Here is a 25,683-nt window from a genome sequence, read left to right on the forward strand (position 1 = left end):
CACCTATCCACTCCACCCTCTCCTCCATGATCTATCACCTTCATCTCCTCCCCCACTCACCCATTGTACTCTATGCTACTCTCTCCCCACCCCCACCCTCCCCTAGCTTATCTCTCCATGCTTCAGGCTCACTGCCTTTATTCCTGATTCGGGCTTTTGCCCAAAACGTTGATTTCGCTGCTCGTTGGATGCTGCCTGAACTGCTGTGCTCTTCCAGCACCACTGATCCAGAATGGGTCATGTATGCCAATCAAGCAAAATGCTTTGTCCTGAATCATGTCAAGCTTCTTGAGTACTCTTGTAGCTATACTCATCCAGGCAAATGGATAGTGTCCCATCACTGTCCTGTGTATGCTTGCTTTTGTAACCATAGCATTTACAGTATATGGCTGGTTCAATTCAGTCTCTGGATAATAATTCAACATCTCCCAAAATTAACATCCTGGGGTAATTATTGACCAGCAATTGAACTGGACTAGCCATATTGATTCAGTGGCTACAAGTGTTTGAGGTCAGGAGCAAAGAATCCTGCAACACGTAACTCATTTCCTGACATCCAAAGCCTGTGAATCATCTACAAGGCACAAGTTGGGAATGTGATCAAACACACCCCACTTGCCTTGATGGGTGCAGCTCCAATGACACTCAAGAAGCTCAACTCCACTGGTTGGAGATATTCCTGGCGCATACGAAGATGGTTGTGTTTGTTGGAGGTCGGTCATCTCAGCTCCAGATCATCTCTGCCAGAGTTCCTCACAGTAATGTCCTAAGCCCAACCATCTTTAGCTGCTTCGTCAATTACCTTGTCTCTGTCATAAGGTCAGAAATTGGGATGTTTGCCGACGATTGTGTGATGTTCAGCACCATTCGCAACTACTCAGATACTGAAGCAGTCCATGTTCAAATGCAAAACGATCTGGGCAATATCAAGGCTTGGGCTGACAAATGACAATTTACTCCACACAAATGCCACGTAATGACCATCTTCTATAAGAAACAATCTAACCACTGCCTCTTGACATTCAATGGTGTTAGCATTACTGAATCCCCTCCATCAACATCCTGTGGGTTACATTGACTCGACAGGACTACCACTAATACAGTGGCTCCAAAAGCAGGACAAAGGCAAGGAACACTGCAGCAAAAGATTTTCCATCATCTACAAGGCACAAGACAGAAGTATGATGGAATATGCACCACATCCACAAGCACTCCACCATGACGCTCAATAGCAATAGCATGTACTACCTAACAAATGTATTTTAGAAATTCACCAAAACCCCTTGGACTGACCCTTCCAAATCCATGACCACTTCCATCTAGAAGGACAACAGAAAAAGATATATGGGAAAACATCATTGGCAAGTTCCCCTCCAAGGCACTAATCATCCTGACTTGGAAATATATCACTGTTCCTTCACTGTTGCTGGGTCAAAATCCTGGAATTCCCTCCCTAAGGGCATTGTAGGTATACATATACCACATCGACTGCAGTGGTTCAAGAAGGCAGTTCATCTTCTCACAAAACACCCAGGTCGCATGACTTAAAAAAATTTTTTTTCGAGAAAATGCAATCAGCTTACTTGGCACCTCATTCACCACCTTCAACATTGAACATTGTATAGCATCTACTGAATGCACTGCAGTAACTCAACAAGTCTCTTTGGACAGCCCGTTTTAATACCATGACCTCTACTATAAAGAAGGACAAGGAAAGCAGATCTCCAACTGTGAGTTACACTCCAAGAACAACATCATCTTGTCTTGGGAACATACTGCCATTCCTCCTGTGTTGCTGGTTTAACATCCAGATTTCATTGTGGGTGTTCTTACATCCCATGGACTGCAATGATTTGCAAAAATATTTCACCACCACCTTCGGCTTAGAGTTTTTTATCCAAAGAATCCTTGCAGTGTGGAAACAGGCTATTCGGCCCAACAGGTCCATACCTACTCTCCAAAGAACATCCAACTCATATTCATCCCATCCCCCCAGCCCCACCCTATCCCTGTAACCCTGCATTTCCCATGGCTTGGGCCCGAACTGACCCTCCAAAGAACAACCTACCCAGCACCCCGTCTGCATCACCGTGCATCAACCATGGCTAATCCACCTAGCCTACACATCCCTGGACACAATGGGCAGCATGGTGGCTCTGGTGGGCAGCACGGTGGCTCAGTGGTTAGCACTGCTGCCTCACCACACCAGGGTTACAGGTTTGATTCCAACCTCGAGTAGTATGGGCTGAAGTCAGAAATAGGAAAAGAGCAGTCACCTTGTTGGGTGTTTACTATAGGCCCCCCAATAGCAGCAGAAATGTGGAGAAACAGATTGGGAAACAGATTTTGGAAAGGTGCAGAAACCACAGGGTAGTAGTCATGGGCGATTTCAACTTCCCAAATATTGATTGGAAGCTCTTTAGATCAAGTAGATTGGACGGGACGGTGTTTGTGTAGTGTGTCCAGGAAGCTTTTCTAACTCAGTATGTAGATTGTCCGACCAGAGGGGAGGCCATATTGGATTTGGTACTCGGTAACGAACCGGGACAAGTGATGGGCTTGTTAGTGGGTGAACATTTTGGTGATGGTGACCACAATTCTGTGACTTTCACCTTGGTATTGGAGAGAGATAGGTGCGTGCAACAGGGTAGGTTTTACAATTGGGGGAACGGGTAAATATGATGCTGCAAAACAGGATCTGAGGAGCATAAGTTGGGAGCATAGGCTGTCAGGGAAGGATGTCATTGAAATGTGGAACTTTTTCAAGGAACAGACACGACGTGTCCTTGATATGTATGTACCTGAAGGCAGGAAAGAGATGGTCGTGTGAGGGAACCTTGGTTGATGAGGGAGGTTAAATGTCTAGTAAAGAGGAAGAAGGAGGCTTACATAAGGTTGAGGAAACAAGGTTCAGACAGAGCGTTGGAGGGATACAGGATAGCCAGGAGGGAGCAAAAGAAAAGGATTAGGAGAGCTAAGAGAGGGTATGAAAAACCTTTGGCGGGTAGGATCAAGGATAACCCCAAGGCCTTTTATGCGTATGTGAGAAACATGAGAATGACGAGAACGAGGGTAGGTCCGATCAAGGGTAGTAATGGGAGACTGTGTATTGAGTTGGAAGAGATAGGAGAGGTCTTAAATGAGTACTTTTCTTCAGTATTTACAAACGAGAGGGACCATATTGTTGAAGAGGAGAGTATGAAACGGACTGGTAAGCTAGAGGAGATACTTGTTATGAAGGAAGATGTGTTGGGCATTTTGAAAAATTTGAGGATAGACAAGTCCCCTGGGCCTGACGGGATATATCCTAGGATTATGTGGGAAGCAAGAGAGGAAATTGCAGAGCCGTTGGCAATGATCTTTTTGTCTTCACTGTCAAGGGGGGTGGTACCAGGGGACTGGAGAGTGGCAAATGTTGTGCCCCTGTTCAAAAAAGGGAATAGGGATAACCCCGGGGAACTACAGGCCAGTTAGTATTACTTCGGTGGTAGGCAAAGTAATGGAAAGGGTATTGAGGGATAGGATTTATGAGTATCTGGAAAGACACTGCTTGATTAGGGACAGCCAGCACAGATTTGTGAGGGGTAGGTCTTGCCTTACAAGTCTTATTGAATTCTTTGAGGAGGTGACCAAGCATGTGGATGAAGATAGAGCAGTGGATGTAGTGTACATGGATTTTAGTAAGGCATTTGATAAGGTTCCCCATGGTAGGCTTATGAGGAAAGTCAGGAGGCATGGGATAGTGGGAAATTTGGCCAGTTGGATAGAGAACTGGCTAACGGTTCGAAGTCAGAGAGTGGTGGTAGATGGTAAATATTCAGCCTGGAGCCCAGTTACAAGTGGAGTTCCGCAGGGATCAGTTCTGGGTCCTCTACTGTTTGTAATTTTTATTAATGACTTGGAAGAGGGAGTCAAGGGTGGGTCAGTAAATTTGCAGACGATACGAAGATTGGTGGAGTTGTGGATAGTGAGGAGGGCTGTTGTTGGCTGCAAAGGGACTTAGATATGATGTAGACCTGGGCTGAGGAGTGGCAGATGGAGTTCAACCCTGTCAAGTGTGAGGTTGTCCATTTTGGAAGGACAAATAAGAATGCGGAATACAGGGTTAACGGTAGGGTTCTTAGTAAGGTGGAGGAGCAGAGGGATCTTAGGGTCTATGTTCATAGATCTTTGAAAGTTGCCACTCAGGTGGATAGAGCTTGTAAGAAGGCCTATGGTGTGTTAGCGTTCATTAGCAGAGGGATTGAATTCAAGAGTCGTGAGGTGATGTTGCAGCTGTACAGGACCTTGGTAAGGCCACATTTGGAGTACTGTGTGCAGTTCTGGTCACCTCACTTTCGGAAAGATGTGGAAGCTTTGGAGAGGGTGCAGAGGAGATTTACCAGGATGTTGCCTGGAATGGAGAATAGGTCATACGAGGATAGGTTGAGAGTGCTAGGCCTTTTCTCATTGGAACGGCGAAGGATGAGGGGTGACTTGATAAAGGTTTATAAGATGATCAGGGGAATAGATAGAGTAGACAGTCAGAGACTTTTCCCCCGGGTACAACAGAGTGTTAAAAGGGGACATAAATTTAAGGTGAAGGGTGGAAGATATGGGGGGATGTCAGGTGTAGGTTCTTTACCCAGAGAGTGGTGGGGGCATGGAATGCGCTGCCTGTGGGAGTGGCAGAGTCAGAGTCATTGGTGACCTTTAAGCAGCAATTGGATAGGTACATGGTTAGGTGCTTAAGCTAGGACAAATGTTCGGCACAACATCATGGGCGGAAGGGCCTGTTCTGTGCTGTATTGTTCTATGTTCTATGTTCTATGACTGTGTGGAGTTTGCATGTTCTCCCCATGTCTGCGTGAGTTTCCTCCGGGTGCTCCTGTTTCCTCCCACAGTCCAAAGATGTGTGGGTCAGGTGAATTGGCCATGCTAAATTGTCCATATTGTTAAGTGCATTAGTCAGAGGGAAATCAGTCTGGGTGGGTTACTCTTCGGAGGGTCAGTGTGGACTGATTAGGCCGAAGGGCCTGTTTCCACACGGTAGGGAATCTAATCTAATCTGTGGGCAATTTACCATGGCTAATCCACCTATCCTGCACATCTTTTCCAGAGGAAACCAGAGTACCCAGAGGAAATCCACACAGACGCAGGGAGAATGTGCAAACTCCATATGGTTACTTAATAGCAATTACAGAAACATGGCTCAGGGATGGACAGGACTGGCAGCTTAATGTTCCAGGATACAACTGCTACAGGAAGGATAGAAAGGGAGGCAAGAGAGGAGAGGGAGTGGCGTTTTTGATAAGGGATAGCATTACAGCTGTGCTGAGGGAGGATATTTCTGGAAATACATCCAGGGAAGTTATTTGGGTGGAACTGAGAAATAAGAAAGGGATGATCACCGTATTGGGATTGTATTATAGATGTCCTAATAGTCAGAGGGAAATTGAGAAACAAATTTGTAAGGAGATCTCAGCTATCTGTAAGAATAATAGGTGGTTATGGTAGGGGATTTTAACTTTCCAAGCAAAGACTGGGACTGCCATAGTGTTAAGGATTTAAATTAGATTACTTACAATGTAGAAACAGGCCCTTCGGCCCTACAAGTACACACCGACCCTCCGAAGAGCAACACACCCAGCCCCATTCCCCTACATTTACACCTTCACCTAACACTACGGGCAATTTAGCATGGCCAATTCAGAGGAATTTGTTAAGCGTGTACAAGAAAATGTATTGATTCAATATATGGATGTACCTACAGAGAAGGTGCAAAACTTGACCTACTCTTGGAAAATAAGGCAGGGCAGGTGACTGAGGTGTCAGTGAGGGAGCATTTTGGGGCCAGCGACCATAATTCTATTAGTTTTAAAATAGTGATGGAAAAGGACAGACCAGATCTCAAAGATGAAGTTCTAAATTGGAGTAAGACCAATTTTGACGGTATTAGGCAAGAACTTTCAAAAGCTGATTGGGCTCAGATGTTCGCAGGTAAGGGACGGCTGGAAAATGGGAAGCCTTCAGAAATGAGATAACAAGAGTCCAGAGAAAGTATATACCTCTACGGTTGAAAGGAAAGGCTGGTAGGTATGGGGAATGCTGGATGACTAAAAAAATTGAGGTTTTGGTTAAGTAAAAGAAGGAAGCATATGTAAGGTATAGGCAGGATAGATCGAGTGAATCCTTAGAAGAGTATAAAGGCAGTAGGAGTATACTTAAGAGCGAAATCAGGAGGGCAAAAAGGGGACATGAGATAGCTTTGGCAAATAGAGTTAAGGAGAATCCAAAGGGTTTTTACAAATACATTAAGGACGAAAAGCTAACTAGGGAGAGAATAGAGAGCTTAAAAGGTCAGCAAGGCAGTCTTTGTGTGGAGCTGCAGGAGATGGGGGAGATACTAACTGAGTATTTTGTATCAGTATTTACCGTGAAAAGGACATGGAAGACATAAAATTCGGAACATAAATGGTGACATCTTGAAAAATGTCCATATTACAGAGAAGGAAGTGCGGGATGTCTTGAAACCATAAAATTGGATAAATCACCAAGTCCTGATCATGTCAGGGAGTCATAGAGATGTACAGCATGGAAACAGACCCTTTGGTCCAACCTGTCCATGTCGACCAGATATCCCAACGCAATCTAGCCCATATCCCTTCAAACCCTTCCTATTCATATACCCATCCAAATGCCTCTTAAATGTTGCAATTGTACCAGCCTCCACCACATCCTCTGGCAGCTCATTCCATACACGTACCACCCTCTGTGTGAAAACATTGCCCCTTAGGTCTCTTTTCTATCTTTCCTCTCTCACCCTAAACCTGTGCCCTCTAGTTCTGGACTCCCCGACCCAGGGAAAAGACTTTGTCCATTTATCCTATCAATGACCCTCATAATTGTGTAAACCTCTATAAGGTCACCCCTCAGCCTCTGACGCTCCAGGGAAAACTGCCCCAGCCTGTTCAACCTCTTTGGGGCGGCACGGTGGCATAGTGGTTAGCACTGCTGCCTCACAGCGCCTGAGACCCGGGTTCAATTCCCGCCTCAGGCGATTGACTGTGTGGAGTTTGCACGTTCTCCCCGTGTCTGTGTGGGTTTCCTCCGGGTGCTCCGGTTTCCTCCCACAGTCCAAAGATGTGCAGGTCAGGTGAATTGGCCATGCTAAATTGCCCGTAGAGTTAGGTAAGGGGTAAATGTAGGGGTAGGGGTGGGTTGCGCTTCGGCAGGTCGGTGTGGACTTGTTGGGCCGAAGGGCCTGTTTCCACCCTGTAAGTAATCTAATCTAATCTAATCTCTCACTGTAGCTCAAATCCTCCAAACCTGGCAACATCCTTGCAAATCTTTTCTGAACCCTTTCAAGTTTCACAACATCTTTCTGATAGGAAGGAGACCAGAATTGCACGCAATATTCCAACAGTGGCCTAACCAATGTCCTGTACAGCCGCAACATGACCTCCCAACTCCTGTACTCAATACTCTGACCAATAAAGGAAAGCATACCAAACGCCACCTTCACTATAGGGAGAGGCTGAACAGTCTGGGGCTGTTTTCCCTGGAGCGTCGGAGACTGAGGGGTGACCTTATAGAGGTTTACACAATTATAAGGGTCATGGATAGGATAAATAGACAAAGTCTTTTCCCTGTGGTCGGGGAGTCCAGAACTAGAGGGCATAGGTTTAGTGTGAGAGGGGAAAGATATAAAAGAGACTTAAGGGGCAACCTTTTCACGCAGAGTGTGGATACATGTATGGAATGAGCTGCCAGAGGAAGTGATGGAGGCTAGTACAATTGCAACATTTAAGAGGCATTTGGATGGGTATATGAATAGGAAGGGTTTGAAGCGATATGGGCCAGGTGCTGGCAGGTGGGACTAGATTGGGTTGGGATATCTGGTTGGCATGGACGAGTTGGACCGAAGGGTCTGTTTCTGTGGTGTACATTTCTATGACTCTTAATGATGCAATTGAACCCAGGTCCCTTGTACTGTGAGGCAGCGGTGCTCACCACTGAGGCAATTAATGATATGCAGTAACTGTTGGGTTAGCCAGCATTGTCCACATCCCATGAATTAATATTTTAAGAATTAATGATGCCAATGAATGTCAAGGGGAGAACGTGGTTTAATTCTTCTTGTTGGAGATAGTCACTGTCTGGTTCTCAACACTTTCACGAATGCAAATTAAGAGTAAGCCATAAATTTCAGTCCAGTCAGTAACACCCATATACCAAGAATGAATTTCCTGATAACGAAAAGTTGTGCAGTGGACAGCCTAGATTAAATCTTGCTTGATTAACTCTGGAGTGAGTATTAAATCAAAAGCAAGATTAAGTGGTCAACAGCTAATCACGGATTACACCGTGAAGGAAGAATGTGTACCACCCAATTTTCACCAATCGTCATGCACTTATCAGGGTGTATGTGCAATATTTTTCCGGATACAAAATATTTTGCAAGAACTCTGTTATGTTCAGAGATAACAAAGAATTCCAGTTACCTCTGAACTCTGCTAATGGATTCCAAACTTCTAAAAGGAAATCCTTAAAAGTATTTGAAAAAATTACTGGAGACAATCTTGTAGACTTGCAAATATTCAAAATCCAGGAGATTGTAGTTTATGAATTGATCTGTCACATGACATTATTACATTATTCAGTGAGCGAACAGTCTCAAGAAAAAAAATTGAAATAGAGATTTTATGCTATTTCAAAGCACACTGTTGCAAAGGAGGAAGAGACAATTAAGTATTTTACTGATAATGCAATTTTTGAATTTATAGTTGATTGGAGACGTTTAACCTGTTAATCTTACTCCAATTGGGGGCTACACATCAGCTTGATTTTCTGTGGATAAAATCAGGACTGTTATAGCAATTCGGACAAAGAGAAAATGAGAAAGTAAGGCGCTCAGAAACCAACAGGAAATGACAGAGACTGAGAAGAATGACTGTTTCAATATCCGGAACAAAATGTTTCCTATGTGCAAGAACGTGGCAAAACGGAGGATATCCCCCCTCTTAAATCAAACAAGGAAATGCGAGGTAAAAACAATAACTGCAGATGCTGGAAACCAGATTTTGGATTAGTCGTGCTGGAAGAGCACAGCAATTCAGGCAGCATCCGAGGAGCAGCAAAATCGACTTTTCGGGCAAAAGCCCTTCATCAGTGCTGGACATTTGAAACAAACAAAACAGAAATTGCTGGGAAAACTTTAGCAGGTGTGTGAGTATCTGTGCAGAGAAAACAAGAGCAACGATTTTAACAGATGCCGCCAGACCAGCTGAGTTGCTCCAGCAATTTTTGTTTTTGTTTCATATTTCCCTTAAACGAGACATTTTCTGTTACCTTACCATAATATACGACAAAAGCTTGGAGATCTGAAGACAATGGAAGGAAAAATACTGCCCAGGAAGCTTTAAGTATTGAAGGAGGGTCACTGGTCCAGAAAGGTTAACTCCGTTTCTCTCTCCACAGAATGCTGCCAGATCTGATGAGTGTCTCTGACAATTTCTGTTTGAGTTTGACATTCGCCTCCAGCACGGCTTGGATCAACATTTTGAACGGGATACTTTCTGCGATCGTACCATAATAAACGGTAGAAGCTGGGGGATCTGAAGTAACACATGGAGAAAAGAAAGTGATATAAAACAAAGAACAGCGGATGCTAAAGATCTGAGATAAATTGCTGCAGAAACCCAGCAGGTTGGACAGCATCTATGCAGAGAGAGCAGAGTTAACTGTTCGACTCCGGTGACCCTCCTTCAGAACAAAAGAATAATGCCCGGCCATTTAAAACACTTGCCCCAGCGTTGTCTATTTGGCTGAAACTCAGTGACTGCTCAACCTGAGGCACACAGGGGTTACTCGAGTTCACGGGCAGGGGAGGGGAAGGGCGGGGCATTGGAACTGGTAGCCCCGCCCACTAGGCGTCACGATGGTGCGCTCACGTGACGGAAAGGCGGCCGGCAATTGGTGGAAGCCTGGAACGTGACGTGTTTCCGGTGTTTGTCGGTCGGTCAGTCAGTCAGTCCTTCGTTCCTTTGCGAGCTTTCCAGTTGTTGGGGGGTTGTGTGCGCGTTTCTACCGTGAAAGGCCGGGGGTGGGGAATAAAGGTCATCTTAAGGGGAAGTGCCCCCCCACCCCCCCGAGGGGAGAGAAACAGATTAAAGCAACGGTCGAAGGGAAACGCACCTCAGAGGGGCAACGGAGCAGCAAGAAAGCGGACCGAGTAGGGGCAGCGATTGTAAGCGGACCGTGTAGGGTGAAGGGTGGGAGCCCGCGAACGCCGGAGGCAACCGGGAGGGAGGGGGGGGTGTGTGTTGGCGGCAATGGAGAGCAAACTGGCGCCCAATGGAGACATCTACAGCACCGTCAACGGCTTCATGGAGAAGGCCCACTCTGAGGGCAAGGTGGCGGCGAGGAAGAACGGCTTCGTGAAACCCGCTTTCGCCCAGAACGGGAAGGTAAGGCACAGCCCTGGCGGAGGGGGCGGGGGTCTGCCCCAATAACCGGGGTGTAATGTGCGCAGGTGTAATTGAAGGTAGGAGGGAGATGCTCAAAGTTGGGCATATTGTGGAAAGGATATCATGGGGCTGAGGGTTCAGGTTTGGTACAAACTCGACACAGCCTTGGACTGTATGGAAATGTCAGATAAAAGTTTAGAAGGACATGGCTAAAGTTGACCTATTAAGTTTGTGTTATATAGGACCCCCATAAGATGGAGCAGATTGGTGGCTTCTTCATTTGATTATTGCTGATGTGTTTTCACCCCTCTTCTGCCTTCTACCTGTAATTTTGATCCCTTTACTTATTAAGAACCTCTGTCTTAAATATAGTCAGTGACTTGGCCCCCGCAGCCCTCTGTGGCAATGATTTTCATGGATTAGCCACCCTCTTGCTGAAGAAAGTCTTCCTTATCAGTTGTAAAGCATCATTTGGCAGCATCTGTCAAGAGAAATCCGAGTTAACGTTTTGAGCCTGGTGACTCTTCCTCCGAACAGGACCTGAAACATTAACTCCATCTTCTCACAGATGCTGCCAGACTTCCTATGCTTTTCCAGCAGCTTCTGTTTCTGTTTTAGCATCTGCAGTCCTTTTGTTTTTTTTTCTAGACCATTGTCCCTTCACTCTGAAGCTGTGCCGTCAGGTCCTAGTGTCTCCTGTTAGTGGAAACCTATTCTCCGTGCCCACTCTATCCAGGCCTCTAGTATTCTGTAAGTTTCAATGAGATGCCCCTCATCCTTCTAAATTCCATTGAGTACAGACCCAGAGTCCACAACAACGAGCACCCGAGCTACAAATCTTCTCCCAAACTTTGAACACTCCTCATATGACAAGCTCTTCATTCCTGGAATCATTCTTTTAAACCTCTACTGAACCCCTCTGAGGCTAACACATCTCTCTTTAGATATGGGGCCCAAAACTGCTCTTAATATTCCAAATGCAACCTGACTGAAGCCTTTTATAACCTCAGCAGTGCATCCTGCTTTTGTATTCTAGCCTTCTCAAAATAAATCCTAACGTTGCACTAGCTTGCCAACTGCACTTGCATGCTAACCTTGAGAATCCTAAACGAAGATTCTGAAGTCCCTTTTGATCTTTAGATGTACAAAGCTTTTTCCCATTTACAAAATAGTCTACACCTTTATTCTTCCTACCAAAGCACGTAACGTTACTTCTGCCAATTCTTAGCCTGTCCAAGTCCTTCTGCAGCTTCCCTGCTTCCTCAACACTACCTGTCCTTCCATCTTTCTTTGCATCCTGTGCAAATGCCCCTAGTTCCTTCATCCAGACTGTTAATATGACATAGTAGTTTTGGTCCCAACACTGACTCCTGTGGAACTTCACTAGTCTGGAGCTGCCAACCTAACTAAAGACTGGTTATCTTTGAAACCACTTTGTAAGTTTTGAGGTATTTTTGCGCAATAAAAAACTTAACTATAAGAAAACAAAGTGTGCCATGCGAGAGAAAATTACATGACAGGGATGCCCATTATCAGGTATTTGTCATTGGTTTCCAGTTGATGTCAGAGCTGTCACTACAAATTTCATATGATGTTTAGTTTACCTGGGAGTTACCAAACAAAATTCTATTGCACTAGATGATATCTTTTCAAATAACTTAAATATGTAAGGACCACGTGGAAACATAAACAAGTTTGAGGTCACTCAAGTCATTTTGTTTATATCAGATGAAAGTGTTATCCGATTTGAATTCTGTTTCCAGTTCAGTTTGTAGCTTTTGAGGGCAACTTGATTGTCCAGCTATTCTTTTAAAGTCAGTGAGGTTTCTGCCTCTACCATCCTTTTCAGACAGAGTTCCTGATCCCACCACACTGAGTGAAAAATGATTCCTCAAATCATCCATCCTTCCACCAATTACTTTAAGTTTTTGTACCCTTATGATTAGTCTCTGCTAGCAGAAGTTGATACTTCCTATTCAAGTTTGCTAGGCCCGTTGTGATCTTGTACCACTGAGGTCTTACCTCGAGCCCCTCCTTCCCAAAGAAATGTTTGGAGGTGCCAGTGTTGGACTAAGTGTACAAAGTTTAAGAATCTCACAACACCAGGTTATAGTCAAACAGGTTTATTTGGAAGCACTAGCTTCCGGAGCACTGCTCCTTTATCAGGTGATTGTCGAGTATAAGATCGTAACGAAAAAACTGAAATTATATATTGTAAAATACCTGAATTGTTTAAGTCTCTCATCTTTTAGCATGTCTGTGTTGAATCCCAGAACCTTTTTTAAAATGACATTCTCAAGTGAACTTTAACAATAGGTGCCATGTCGTCTCATAATGCATTGACGGCGTGAGATCTCCTGTGTGAGGCTGTCTGTGCCCCAATGTTTAGACTGATTCTATTTCTAAAAAAGGGGGTTTACAGAATCTTACGTGGACTTATGCCATTTGAGTAAATAAAATGTAATTCTGTAAGTACAAATTCACCCCACAAACGTTGTTTGTGTTTTTTGGGGGTGGGGGGGAGCGGCGGGGAGGAGGGAGGTATGAGTGTCTGAGAGTGTACAGGGGTATAAGTCTGGGAGAGGTTGCATGCTGGTGTGTGTGTATGAGAGCGAGCTCATGTGAGAGTGTAGGGGACTGTAGGAGTGTGTATGTGTAGTGCAATGGGGTCACCTGAAGGTCCCGGTTAAAGCCAAGTTTTGAACGGTGAGGTGAGTATCTCACTGGAGTCGAAGAGTGTGGTGTTGGCAAAGTAAAGTTGGTCAGGCAGCATCCAAGGAGCAGGAGAGTCGACGTTTCAGGCATAAGCCCCTCATCATTCCTGCTGCTCTGATTTTATCTGACTTGCTGTGCTTTTCCAGCGCCACACTCTTTGACTCTGATCTCCAGTATCTGCAGGCCTCACTTTCTCTTATCTTACTGGAGTGACAGGAGAACTATTTGCATCGATGTGCATGTATTTGCTTACTTTATTACCTAATCTTGCCTCATTGTTATGCGCTCTCTCACTCTCTCTCACCACACACACACACACACACACATTTTACTCAACCATATGAATGGGTTTCTATAGTTTATTATTATATGTTATTAATAATTCTAACTTAATTTTCACATTTGATCTGTAAATTCTCCTCCCACTTTTAATATTCTAATTTAAATAATTGCTGTGATTTAACTAGGTAGAAAGTGAGCCTGAAACAAGGTCAGGCTCAATTCTTGATGGGATAAAGTAAAAAATCACTACTTTCCATAAAGATTGTATTTGTCTTGCATCTAGAGTATTGAGTGTTGACAATTTTTACCTATCCCCTCTATTAGCATGTGGTACTATGGAGCTCAGTAGTATTTCCAGACAGATAGTAGTTCCTTTAGTGCTAACTTCAGCTAATTCAGTTCCAAAATAAAATACTCTATCCACTTGCTGGATAAATTCATTAATCATCCAAGATACCTGTTTTTGTGTTTTCTGTTTAGATAAATTATGAAATATTGATATAATGAACCAGGAAGCCACACTTTACAACTTGGCTGCAAAGTTTCTTTTATGTTTGCTCAAGATTCCTTTTTGAGAATTTTTATTTATCAGAATCTGAGTAATTGTTTCGTGTAAGACTGTAAATGGAATTCTTAAATTCTTCTTGCACTGAATTTTTGTTAAATGGAGTTGGATGCAGTCCAGACTAGAATTTGGGAAGGGATTGGTTACAGTAGTTGCACAACATAATCAAAGGCTTTGCGAAAACTTTAAATTGCAATGTGACTGTTCAATTGAGGGACGAAAAAGCTCATTTGCTTGCTGCAAATCTTTTTTTAACCTGTTCAAAACGATTGCAAGGTTATAAGCCAGTTGAGAAGTTTTTTGTAAATAGTTTCTTTTTTAGGTAATTGCATTTTTGGATAATGGTGGGTTGCTTATTGTTTTGATGTTGATGGCTTTTTGCCACAGTTTTGTTTAGTTAACATGCTTCACTTGGCATCTAACCTATATATTAGGCTACTGAACTTGTTCTGTGATTGTATTGAGTGTGATTAGAATACCACACCCAGAAACAGATCCAGAATGGTCAGGCTAATTATGGCATGTCATTCAAGTCTTACCTACTAAGATAATATATGAAAATTCCTTACTCAAAATAACTAGTTTCCTGAGAGAGTGTTTTCTTTGTAAACCAAAAGTTTATTTTGCCTTCTGCTAGAGTTATTAGGTGCTGCACTATCTGTCTGGATTAGAGATTGAACAGCTTTCAATTGATCAACATGGTTTATGCTTGATAATGAGCAAGGCAGTATCGGTTTTGGTTTTCATTTGCATTAATTCAGTATGGTTTTTCTGACGCAAAAGAGCTCATTGGTAAATTTGTGAAGACATTACAGTAAAACTATAGCATTATGAACCAGTGGTCTGTGTCATATTTATTTACCTTCAAAGCAAGCTAAATGGGAACAACTTGGCTAACTGTTCTAAAGTGTCAAATAACAAAGCTTTTTTTTGACACATTCACTGAAGAATTCTGCACGTAACCATAGTTTAATATTGTTGGACTTGGTGCTGGGTCTGCATATTTAAAAATTAATCTGTAAATACTCAGGCACATGGCACAGTATTTACAGATCAGTGACAACTCTCAAGGGACAAGTATGTCATTTGCCAAAATATAACTGATATATTGCAAAGTCCATTATTACCCAGCTCATCTCCAGTCACCAATGATTTATATAAATTTGTCATTAGATCTCCATGTAAAAAATGGAGCAATTGTTTTCCGAGAACAATTTTTATTGCACACCACCTACCACTAAATGCATTCTTCCTCTGACTTGCTGAACTTAACTAATAAATAAGAAATTTTGCCAAGATTTTTTCATTTCAGAATTCTTAACTGTTCTTAAATTTTTGGTGTACTACTTTGGATCTTAATAGTAATTTCCTTAGACTGTTCTGCTCAGGGGCAAATGTTTCAGTGAAGACAAATGTTGATGCTATTAATTTAAACTGTTTGTGTCTTACTGCAAATGCTGCCAAAGATGGTCGTTATTTTCTATGTAAGATGATGGACTGCCAAATCAAATCCATTGGAAATGCTTCATATGCTGGTGCACTCTTGCTGGTGACTCCACGGACCTATCCATGAGATGTAGGATTTTCCAGAAGTGCTGCATTTGAATTGTTTATTGTGGGTTTTTGATACCTTTTGCCAAGTTGCTAGCATACGGGTAATGTCACCGTTCTACCCTGTCTTCCACCATCTCCCAGGTCCAGGAATCAATGTGTAGAACCTTCATTTCATGTTTGAAGTAGAGGTTGGCATTCCAGCTCTCTGTCATTTAGAGAAACGTTGAACATGTGACCATCTTTATCATGGTCTTGTGCTGGCAAAGTCACCTCAGTGTTATGTTTGCCATTCTACCTTGTATTATTTAATGTTGAAATAATTTGCATTCAATTCAGGGAAGTCTGACCAGTAAAAAGAAAGCTTTGTTAAATGGATTATTATTCTCAGTGACTTAGGCAAGCAGATTTCCAAAGTGCTAACTCGCACCTATCTAATTGTATTGTTATAGCAATAACCTTTAGTGACCAGTTCAGAGTCTTGGGTTTACACCTCAACTGCTCCAGAGCTGTGTCATAACAGTACTGGCCATTTCATAATTGGGGGTGGGGGAGGAGCAAAAAAGAGAACCACTACTCAGCCTGAGCAACTTATTGGTGACATGTGGCGCAAAGTGCTGATAAATACTATTCAGTAGTTCACTATGCATTAGGGATCATGGGATTCTGACTTGTCAGTGATCAATATACAGTATTATTGAAAAGTGATGTTTGATACTATATTGTTGAAAAATGATGTGTGAAGGATTTTGCTTTGTTTCTAAAGGTGTGCTGTATTAATACGGGCTCTATATATTTCATATGTATAACTAGCTCTGTCATTTCCAAGTTATTAAAATAGATCAATTTGGAGCTGTGTGGTTGATATAATCATGCAACTATGATTAGATGTGTTTTGACATCATAGTTATAATTAGACTATTTGATTATATTGCTTTTTCTAAATTGCTAATTCATTCAGGTGTCAAGGCCAGTATATATTGCCCTTGAGAATGTGATGTTGAACCTTGAAATAACTGAGTGGCTTTCTTGGACATATCAGAGAGCAATTAATGACTGTGAGACTGAAATTGTGTGGAGATCAGACTGGATAAGGATGGCAAAATTCCTGGCCTGATATTAGTCTCCCTGAGGGTGTTTTATGACAATTATTCATGAACACTATTATTGAGACTGGCTTTTTGTTCCAGATATATTTCATTAACTGAATGCAAAATCTGCAGCTTCCACGATGAGATTTCAATTTGCTTTCAGAACATGAGACCAGGCCTCTAGATCACTAATCCACTATTGTATCCATGTTTCTACCAAACCTCTTAATTAGAGATGATCATATCTGTAAGTAAGCAGTGGTTATAATGACCCCACAGAGCTAGGGGAAGCTGAATAAATGAAATCTGTGAAGAAGCAAACAGTTGAAGCTGGTTCTGTAAATTATAAAGGAGCTGAAATCCTGACTTTTTCCCAAAGCAATACCTGGAAACCTTAAGGTCTAGATTGCTGAAATGAAAGAACGTTTATTATCAAGGTGAAATATTGCTCTTACGGTTAATAGCATTCGTTTTCCAACCTGCCAGACATATTCCCCTCCCCTCCCTTGTCAACATTCCACAGGGACCATTCCGTCTGGCATACCTTGGTCCGCTCCTCCACTCCCAACATCTCCAGAACCCCACAACTTCCCATGCAATTGCAGAAGGTGCAACACCTGTTTGTTTCCCCCCTCCATCCTGACTATCCAAGTCTCCAGACACACTTTCCAGGTGCAAAGATTTACCTGCACTTGATTTCATTTAGTTTGTTGTCGCTCACAATGTTGCCTCATCTACGTTGAGACAAAACTACAGACTGACTGCTTTGTGGAAATCCTACATTATGTCTGTAAACATTACCTTGAGCTTCCAATTGCCTGCCACCATGTCCCCATGCCAACATTTGTCTCAGGCCTGCTGCAGTGCCCCAACAAGGTTTGACGCAAGCTTGAAGAACAGTACATCTTTTGGTTTGGAATCTTGTAGTCTTCTGGATTCAACTTCTTAATTAGTAATTTTAGAATAACCATTGGCAATGTCAATGAAGGTGCTGGCGAACCTCAGTTGGTCTGGCAGCATCTTTGGAAAGAAGTTAATATTGCAAGTCCAGCCTCCCTCCTTCAGAACTGTTTAGATGGGCTGTTTCATCTTTACAGGTGCTGCCAAGCCAGTTGCATTTCTCCAGTAACATCTGTTTTTGTTTGAACTTGTGGACACTTGGTTCGTATCCTTGCTGCAATGTGGTACTAAATTGCTAACATTGTTTCACATTCTGGCTATCTAGGAACCTGTACCTATGGATCAACTTTTCAGTTTTTTTTCTCTGCTGGAACAGTATTGAGTACTTTTATAGTGGATCAAATAATCTTATCTTGGAAGCAAAACTGTTGAGACTCCTAACACTTTTAAAGTGCCACCTGTTCCTGTTGTGAATCAATCAGATTCTTTGTCTAACATCAGGTCTTTGATAAATCCTAGATTCCTTCTGTTTATAGGAATGAGCACTCTATTGGATCATTAGCATTTGTCTCCCATCAATTTACCTCTATCTTTACTCCATAACTCATCGGTTCTTTCCCATAACAACACTTGATCACTATCTTGGAAATTTCCGTTAAATACCGTTAAATACCAACATCCAGCAGCCAACACAATACCCTAGATGATGTCTGAGCAGCATACTGCATCACTGACACTTTCTTTTGAATTCCAAATCCCTTGAGATATTGACCAACATTCATGTTTAATATTAATTTTGTACCTGTGCAATTGATTTGTTTGAGGTTATCATTAAGGCCCTGGTTCCTCAGTCTTGACCTGCACATGAGACATGGTGACCCTCCGGTTAAACCACCACTGGTCATTTTTCTGGGAAAGCAGCTCTGTGGTATTGATTGGCAATGGCAATTTTACCCTTGCGTTTCATGTGGGTATCCCTTCTACCTCTACCCTTCCTAGTCTCTCGTATTAAATTGAAATCTAATTTATCCTTTTTCTAAATTCAAAATGCCTTACACATCTCTATATTGAACTCCATTAACTTAGTCTTTCTGTCCCTTTAACAGCTGTTCAGTGTGGTGAAGACTTAAGCTGTATACAGCAGCCTTGGCTTATGTGCCACAGATTCCTGAGAATTTTGGAGCAGTCCCTCATGATCAGTGAGAACTTTTCAACTTTGTTTAGCCTTAGCTTAGTTTCACTCTCAGTATTTTCTTTGCCAAGAATTGCCAGCTTCTACATTTCTTACTGTATGCTTCTCCCTTAACTTTTTGTTCTTTGTTGCAACGTTCATGTACATGTGTCAATGTCTACATGATTGGTTTCCTTGCTGATCTTTCTTCTGTACCTATGTCCTTTTCAACACCCCTATTAACTTGTCTTTCTGCTGAAGAGCGAGGTAGATCCCCTGAATCCCATATCTATTGTAAGTAAAGAAGTTGGGTTCATAGACATATTGCTCACTTCCACTCTCCTTTCTGATTCTGAAACCTTGTTCAAAGTCTTGATCTTCTGACTCTGATCTCTTAATTCTCTTTACTCATGTCCCCACAGACAAGCACAAACATTGATAGCAGTGATAAAAACCAAATGCTGGAGAAATGTAGCAGGTTTGCTGGAGATAAATGTTTTGAATCCGAAATGATTTTTCTTCACGCTTGTTTGGGTGTCTTTGTTCCAAAGAGGATTTGGATTGGATTCTGTCCAATCTGCTCTCTCTCCACAGATATTGTGGGACCTGCTAAGTTTTACCTGTACTTTGTTTTATTTTAGCATCCACAGTACCAACTTTTTATTTATTGTTAGTGGTGGTTAATATTAACATAACATTTGCTTATGTTTGTGAGCTCCATTGCAGGTTCAAAGCAAACTGAGGCAGTTCTGCTAAATTAAACACTGATGCAGATCATGTAGCAGGGAACTTGGTGTGTCAATTACCACGAGTCAAACTGTGGGATCTCAAAAGATTAGTGTACTTGTATTTTCTAAACTCATATTAGCCTGAAAGTATGGATAGAGTATTGTTCATTATTCTTGGGGAGGGGTGGCAGGATGAAATGCTGTATTGTCAACCATGTTTCAGTGGTAATACATGTGCTTCTGAGTTTAAAGGTGATGAGTTGAAGTCCCACTCCAAAGATTTGGGCTTTAGTGTAGGTTGACTCAGTCCAGTGCTGAGGGAATGCAGCATTCAGTTAAGATGAGCAAAAATCTCATCTTTGTTCTGCAATAAAAGATCCAGTGACAAAAACAGTGCTTGAAATACGCAGCAGGTCTGGCAGCATCTATGTAAAGTGAAAAAGTTAATCTTTTGAGTTCAGTCACACTTTGTCAGAACTGAAAGCAGCTGAAAAACTGCAATTATGATGAAGATGGGGTAGAAAAGTGAATAGATGGAGACGAATCAGGGAGAGATGGAAGGGAAGCAAACTTAGAGATTGCTGATAGCAAGCTGGTGAATAAGTGGATGCTGAATAGGTGAAGGCAGGAATTTCAAATGATTGAAAGTGGGCTGCTTGTCCTGGGAGCAACCCATACAGAATCCTCCATACAGGGATGAGCATGGAGGGAGATGTTCGCACTGAAATTGGTAAACTCTTGAGGACTGTAAGTTATTAGGCTGAAGATCTGTTGTTCTCCAGTTTGCATTGAGCTTTAGAGCACTGCAGCAGGTCTGACACACCTGCATAGAGCATGATGTGGAATGTAGCTGGAAACTCGGTCATTTTTAACAGAGCATATGTTTGGCAAAGTGATTGCCCAGTCTCTGTTTTGTCTCCCCAGTGTAGAGACCATGTTGTGAGTAGTGAAAACAAGTAGATTGAATCTCTGCTTCATCTGAAAGGTGTGCCTGGAGCCTTTGATAGTGAGGAAGGAGGAGGTAAGCAGTCAAGTGTTGCATCTCCTGCAGGCGCATGGGGAAAGTGCCACGAGGGTATGAGGAGCTATTGAGAATGGAGGAGCAATGGACCAGCGTGTCCCTGAGGAAACTGTCCCTGGGGAATGTTGGCAAGTGAGGAAATGTCTGGTGGTGCTATCCCACAGAAGGTGGTGGAAATGACAGCTCGTGATGTTTCAACTCTGGAGACTGCTGAGTGGAAAGTGAAAACAAGTGGTCCCTATCCTTGATGTGAAAGAAAACAGGTAAGGTGCAGGAAATGGGCTAGATGTGGCTGAGGATCCTGTTAACCACGTAACAGGGAACATTAGGTTGAGGAAAAAGGTGGATGTCTAAGACCCTCATGGAGGGTGGTGACAGGAATGAGAACCTGAGAAAGATGCAGTGGAGTCCCTACAGGAGGCAGGGTGTGAGGATGCATGGTCGAAGTAACTGTAGGAATCAGTGGGCTTGTAATGAATATCAGTAGCCAGTCTACTCTCAGAAGTGGAAACAAAACTCCAAGGAAGGGAAGAGTCAGATGGGCCAAGTGAAGCTGAGGGGAATATGGAAATTTGATGCAAATTGATTTTCTAATTCTTGACTAGTGTGAAGCAACACCAATTATGTAATTGGTGTACCACAAAGTTTTGAGGGAGGTACCTTTGGTAGTACTGGAATATGGAATGTTCTGTGTACCTCTGAGACTGGCTCCAAGCCCCATAGCAATATCTTTGACATGAAGAAAGTGGGAGGATTAAAAGATGCAGTGACATTGTTGGAGGAGCAGAGGAATGTGTACTGAGTTGTCCTAAGTGCTGGCAGCTATTGGTTCTATTTTACAGCATTCCAAAAAAAACCTGGTCAGGACAAAGAGTAAGTCATTGTGGTGATGAGTTTTGCACTCTTCCAGTAGTGTGAAAACATTGTACAAATGTATGTCCTTTCCTAAGTGCAAGAGTTCTGCCTGGTCATTTTTAGGCTGATGCTGCTTTTGCAACAAGAGAACTGTACGGTGTGTGCAGAGTTGGTTTGCACCTATAAAAGGGAGTGTTCTTAGATAATGTCATTAAACCTTATCTGCAAATTGGAACTGCTATTTCAAGCCTCACTTTAGTATGATTGTTAAACCCTTGAGAGAATTTGAATTTGTCACAGCTTCAAGCTATTCCAAAGCATTTTGCTTGCACCAAATTACTTTTGAAATAGCCAAATATGTAACCAAATAGAGAATTTAATTTATGTTCACATCCCAGCTTCAGCAAATTCTCGTTTTGACCATGCAAGGATCTTGTGAATTTTAGAGCCATCTACGAAAATAAATAAAATTTTGATTTGTTGACAGAAATTGGTTCAATATGTCAAAGACTGTAACTGTGCAGCAGTTCATGCAGCACTGCTGTGTGATGGATTGTGCTTAAATGCTGTTGCTTGTGAAACTACAGCGTTTGCTGCCATCTGAATCAAGTAACCTTTTCTCTGTCATAGTAAATAAATTGTGCTGAAATTAATTTTTTATTGTTTGCAATATTTTGCTTTCATCTACTTTTTCACATGCAAAGATCCAGTTTATTGAATAGTGGCCAAGTTATATAAATTGAACTGGCTTTATTCAATTTCAGTCAGTACTTGGGCCTGTGTATGTGGTAATGGGTTAGAAATGAAAATTGTTCCATATGTATTTGCTTTTGTATAGTACTGTTTCTAACCTGCATCTGCAATTTATAGACCACAATGAATGTTGTCCCTGTCATTCCAGGCACTTGATGCATGTTGTTTCTCCCAGTAGAAAGAAATTCTAAATCTTGGTGTCCTTAATGAGCACCTTTCCTGTGGACACACTTAGTGAGTTTTGACGTCTCGGGAATGACTGCCAGATTACTCAGCACACTAAAACAGTGGCTAATGAACGTGCAAGACCCTATACAGACAATGAGCAAAACTAATGTCATTTATGAAATACTGTGCAAGGACTGCAACAAACACTACATTGGACAAACAGGTAGAAAACTAGCCACCAGAATACATGAACACCAACTAGCCACAAAAAGACATGATCCTCTCTCACTAGTATCCTCACATATGGATGAGGAAGGACACCACTTTGACTGGGACAACACATCCATCCTAGGACAAGCCAAACAAAGACATGTGCGAGAATTCCTAGGGGCATGGCACTCCAACCGGAACAAACCCATTGAGTTAGACCCCATCTACCACCCCCTGAGAAAAGGAACAGGAAGTGATTTTGGCACAGGAAATGACATCACCAACCCAAAGAAACACAAATAGATAACAGGAATTTTAGTATTGGTTTGCATGAGGCCCACTGAAGATGTTACCTAATAGGGTAACGAAATGCCTGAAAATGTACGTTTCAGCTCAGCGAGCAAACCTACATCCAACACTTCTATTCGGGCAACTTTCCCCTATATCTCAACAGTACTAACATTATTTTGGTAACATTGCATCCTAATCGTCCTTTGGAACTCCTTGGACATTTCCTCACTGTCTCTTGGTACACCACAAAATGCTCGATGCCGTTTTGTGGCTCTTACTTTCAAAGCAGTACTCTTGTTCAAAGAATGATCTGACTTGCTTGTAGAAGTAGGAAATCCTTAATTTGCATACAGTCTCTTTTGTTCTCAGGTTGTCCCAACAACACATTGCAGGTTTGAAATGTAAGCAGAAGTAGCTCCCAACTTAGATACAGCCAGGTTTCCAAAAAAAGTGAAGTAACCAACCATGGTTCAGAGATAAATGTTGATTAGCAAACAGCTAGCTCACTCCTCTCTAAGTGGTGTTATGGAGTATTCTGTCAACCTAAGTGGGCAAATGGAGCCTTGGGTTAAAAGATCTGTCAGCACTGCACTGAGTGTCATCAAATATGTGCTCACATCTTTGGTGTGGGTCTTGAACATAACGTTGCAATGTTGAAGCAAATGTTATTATCTCAGACACAATATCACCACAGACTATTAAAGCCCAACTGGCTGACCCTTTTTGGTCTCCAGAATCGTTTTTCTATATGCTCAACAAGCCTCTCAGTTTAGAGAGATTTTCGAAGCTTTAAAAATCTACTTATTTACTGACATTATGGTTGAATTCACTTCTGTTCTATAAAACATCTTTTGCATTAGCCCTTTCACTTTCTGTATGTTGGTGATAAATACTTGGAAATGCACTGATTTTAAACAGACTGCCATCCCAAAAATATTAAGTATACCTGTATTCACTAATCTGAGGCTTCTTTTCAGTTCTATATAATTTTTGAGGAAGTTGACTGTATATTTAAATGATGAAAATATATATTTTGTTGATAGTCTTACCCATAAAAATCTTCCCATGACTTTTATTTTTAAAGGCAGGCCTTTTCTCCATGGACACTTGGCATGTATGTTTTCTTTCATCGGATTGTCTGGTGATAAATGTATTAAAAGCCAAAGTCTTCTGCCTCTATGGCAGCTTCCTTGATGACAAAGAAAGCCAACTCTGCTCTCGGTCAAGGAACTAGCCTGTCAGATGTGAGAAAACGTGTTTTTGCTAAGAGCAGATATATACTGCTGAGGCTGTATAAAGCTCTGGTCAGACCACGTTTTGAATATTATGAGCAGTTTGTGCCCCGTATCCAAGAAAGAATGTCGTCTTAATGTCCACAACGGATAGTGTGGATATTGAGAAGATGACCCCGCTAGTGGGAGAGACTAGGACCCAAGGACGCATCCTCAGAGTGAAGGGCCGTCTCTTTAGAAATGAGATGAGGAAGTTCCTCAGCCAAGGATTTGTTAATCTGCGGAATTCATTGCTGCAGAAGACTGTGGAGGCCAAATCATTGTGTGTATTTAAAGCAAAGGGTGGTTTGTATGGGAATCAAGAGTTACAGGGAAAAGGCAGGGGAATGGGGTTGAGAGACAGGTGATCGAATAACAGCGAAGTTGATGGGATGAATGGCCTAATTTTGCTCCGATATCTTATGCTGTTATGGCTTAGTTTGCAAAGAGCTCAGGTAGTATTTGGAGTGTTAAATTTATGTTCAGAGTAAATGTTGAAATATATTAAGGTATGATCAGATAAATTTCTGACCCCACTTTATTAGCTGTGGTTCATTAGCAGCACTCTTGCCTCGAACTCAAAGGCTGCAAGTTTCAGCCCTATCCAGAGACTTGGCTCCATTATTAGATGTACTCTTGTTTGTATGAGGCATTAGACCAAGACCTCACCTGCACGTTGTCTTTCAATAATGAAGTTTTTCGTGTTTATCTGTCATTTCTTTTGCATTGCAATAGTGGATATTTTGGATGTAACTCTAAGATTGTTTGGATGTCCAATGGCTTTTTATAAATGCAAACTATATGAAAATTGAAGATAATCAGTACCTGCAGTCACTTTTTCCATTAACTTGAATGTGCATACTTTTAAGGGAATTAGATAGACCTGATATGTTGTAAACAGACCCTTTCAGATGCTCAGTACCAACTCTCTCAGGAGAATGTAATTAAAATGTTACACTAGCAATTACAATTAGAAATGTTGATGGAAATTTTTAATGTGCAAAAACAAGGACAGGACAGCTTATGTGACTTTATACCCGGCATGTGATTATGTCTCCATGTCTTTGTTCAGATATCCCTGTGCTATTGTTTCTGAAGACTCTTCTGAACTACTTTTCCTTGACTGCTTTCATTTTATGTTTTAACATGAACTATTCTTTGTGCACAATTTGATTGTGTCTCATGCTTTCTGTCACATTTTTTGTGACTTCTGATTACTTAATTTGCTCTCATTAGCACCTTATCTGTGTAACAATATTATCTGTGAACGGCAGACCCACAAAGGTACTTGTTAATCATTGTTATGCCACCTTGAGACAGAATGATAGGTAAAATGCAAACAGTTGTCAAAACTTGTATTACCTGGAATTTGGTGGGGTGGGGGTGGTTTGGGAAGTCCATTTAAACTCTACATCTGGATTTACTTTCTTCCATCATTGGCTACCTCTATAAACCTGAAAATGTGTTGCTGGAAAAACGCAGCAGGTCAGGCAGCATCCAAGGAACAGGAGAATCGACGTTTCGGGCATAAGCCCTTCTTCACAATACCATAGGGATATCTGAAGAAGGGTTTATGCCCAAAACGTCGATTTTCCTGTTCCTTGGATGCTGCCTGACCTGCGCTTTTCCAGCACACTTTCAGCTCTGATTTCCAGCATCTGCA

General features: G+C 42.1%; 1 protein-coding gene across 1 annotated transcript in view; it reads left to right on the forward strand.

Moving 5' to 3' along the window:
• Positions 1–10,011: 10,011 nt before the first annotated feature.
• sptlc2a (serine palmitoyltransferase, long chain base subunit 2a) overlaps positions 10,012–25,683 on the forward strand; it is a 128,919-nt gene continuing 113,247 nt past the window's right edge. Inside the window, exon 1 of the mRNA XM_043697043.2 lies at positions 10,012–10,448. Coding sequence (XP_043552978.2) covers positions 10,314–10,448 — 135 coding nt within the window. The 5' untranslated portion in view covers positions 10,012–10,313. The remainder of the gene's footprint in view (positions 10,449–25,683) is intronic.

The sequence above is a fragment of the Chiloscyllium plagiosum genome, unplaced genomic scaffold, assembly GCF_037043375.1.
Source record: "Chiloscyllium plagiosum isolate Xiang-an unplaced genomic scaffold, Cpla_swu_hap1 HiC_scaffold_8, whole genome shotgun sequence".
In the NCBI taxonomy this organism is placed as follows: domain Eukaryota; kingdom Metazoa; phylum Chordata; class Chondrichthyes; order Orectolobiformes; family Hemiscylliidae; genus Chiloscyllium; species Chiloscyllium plagiosum.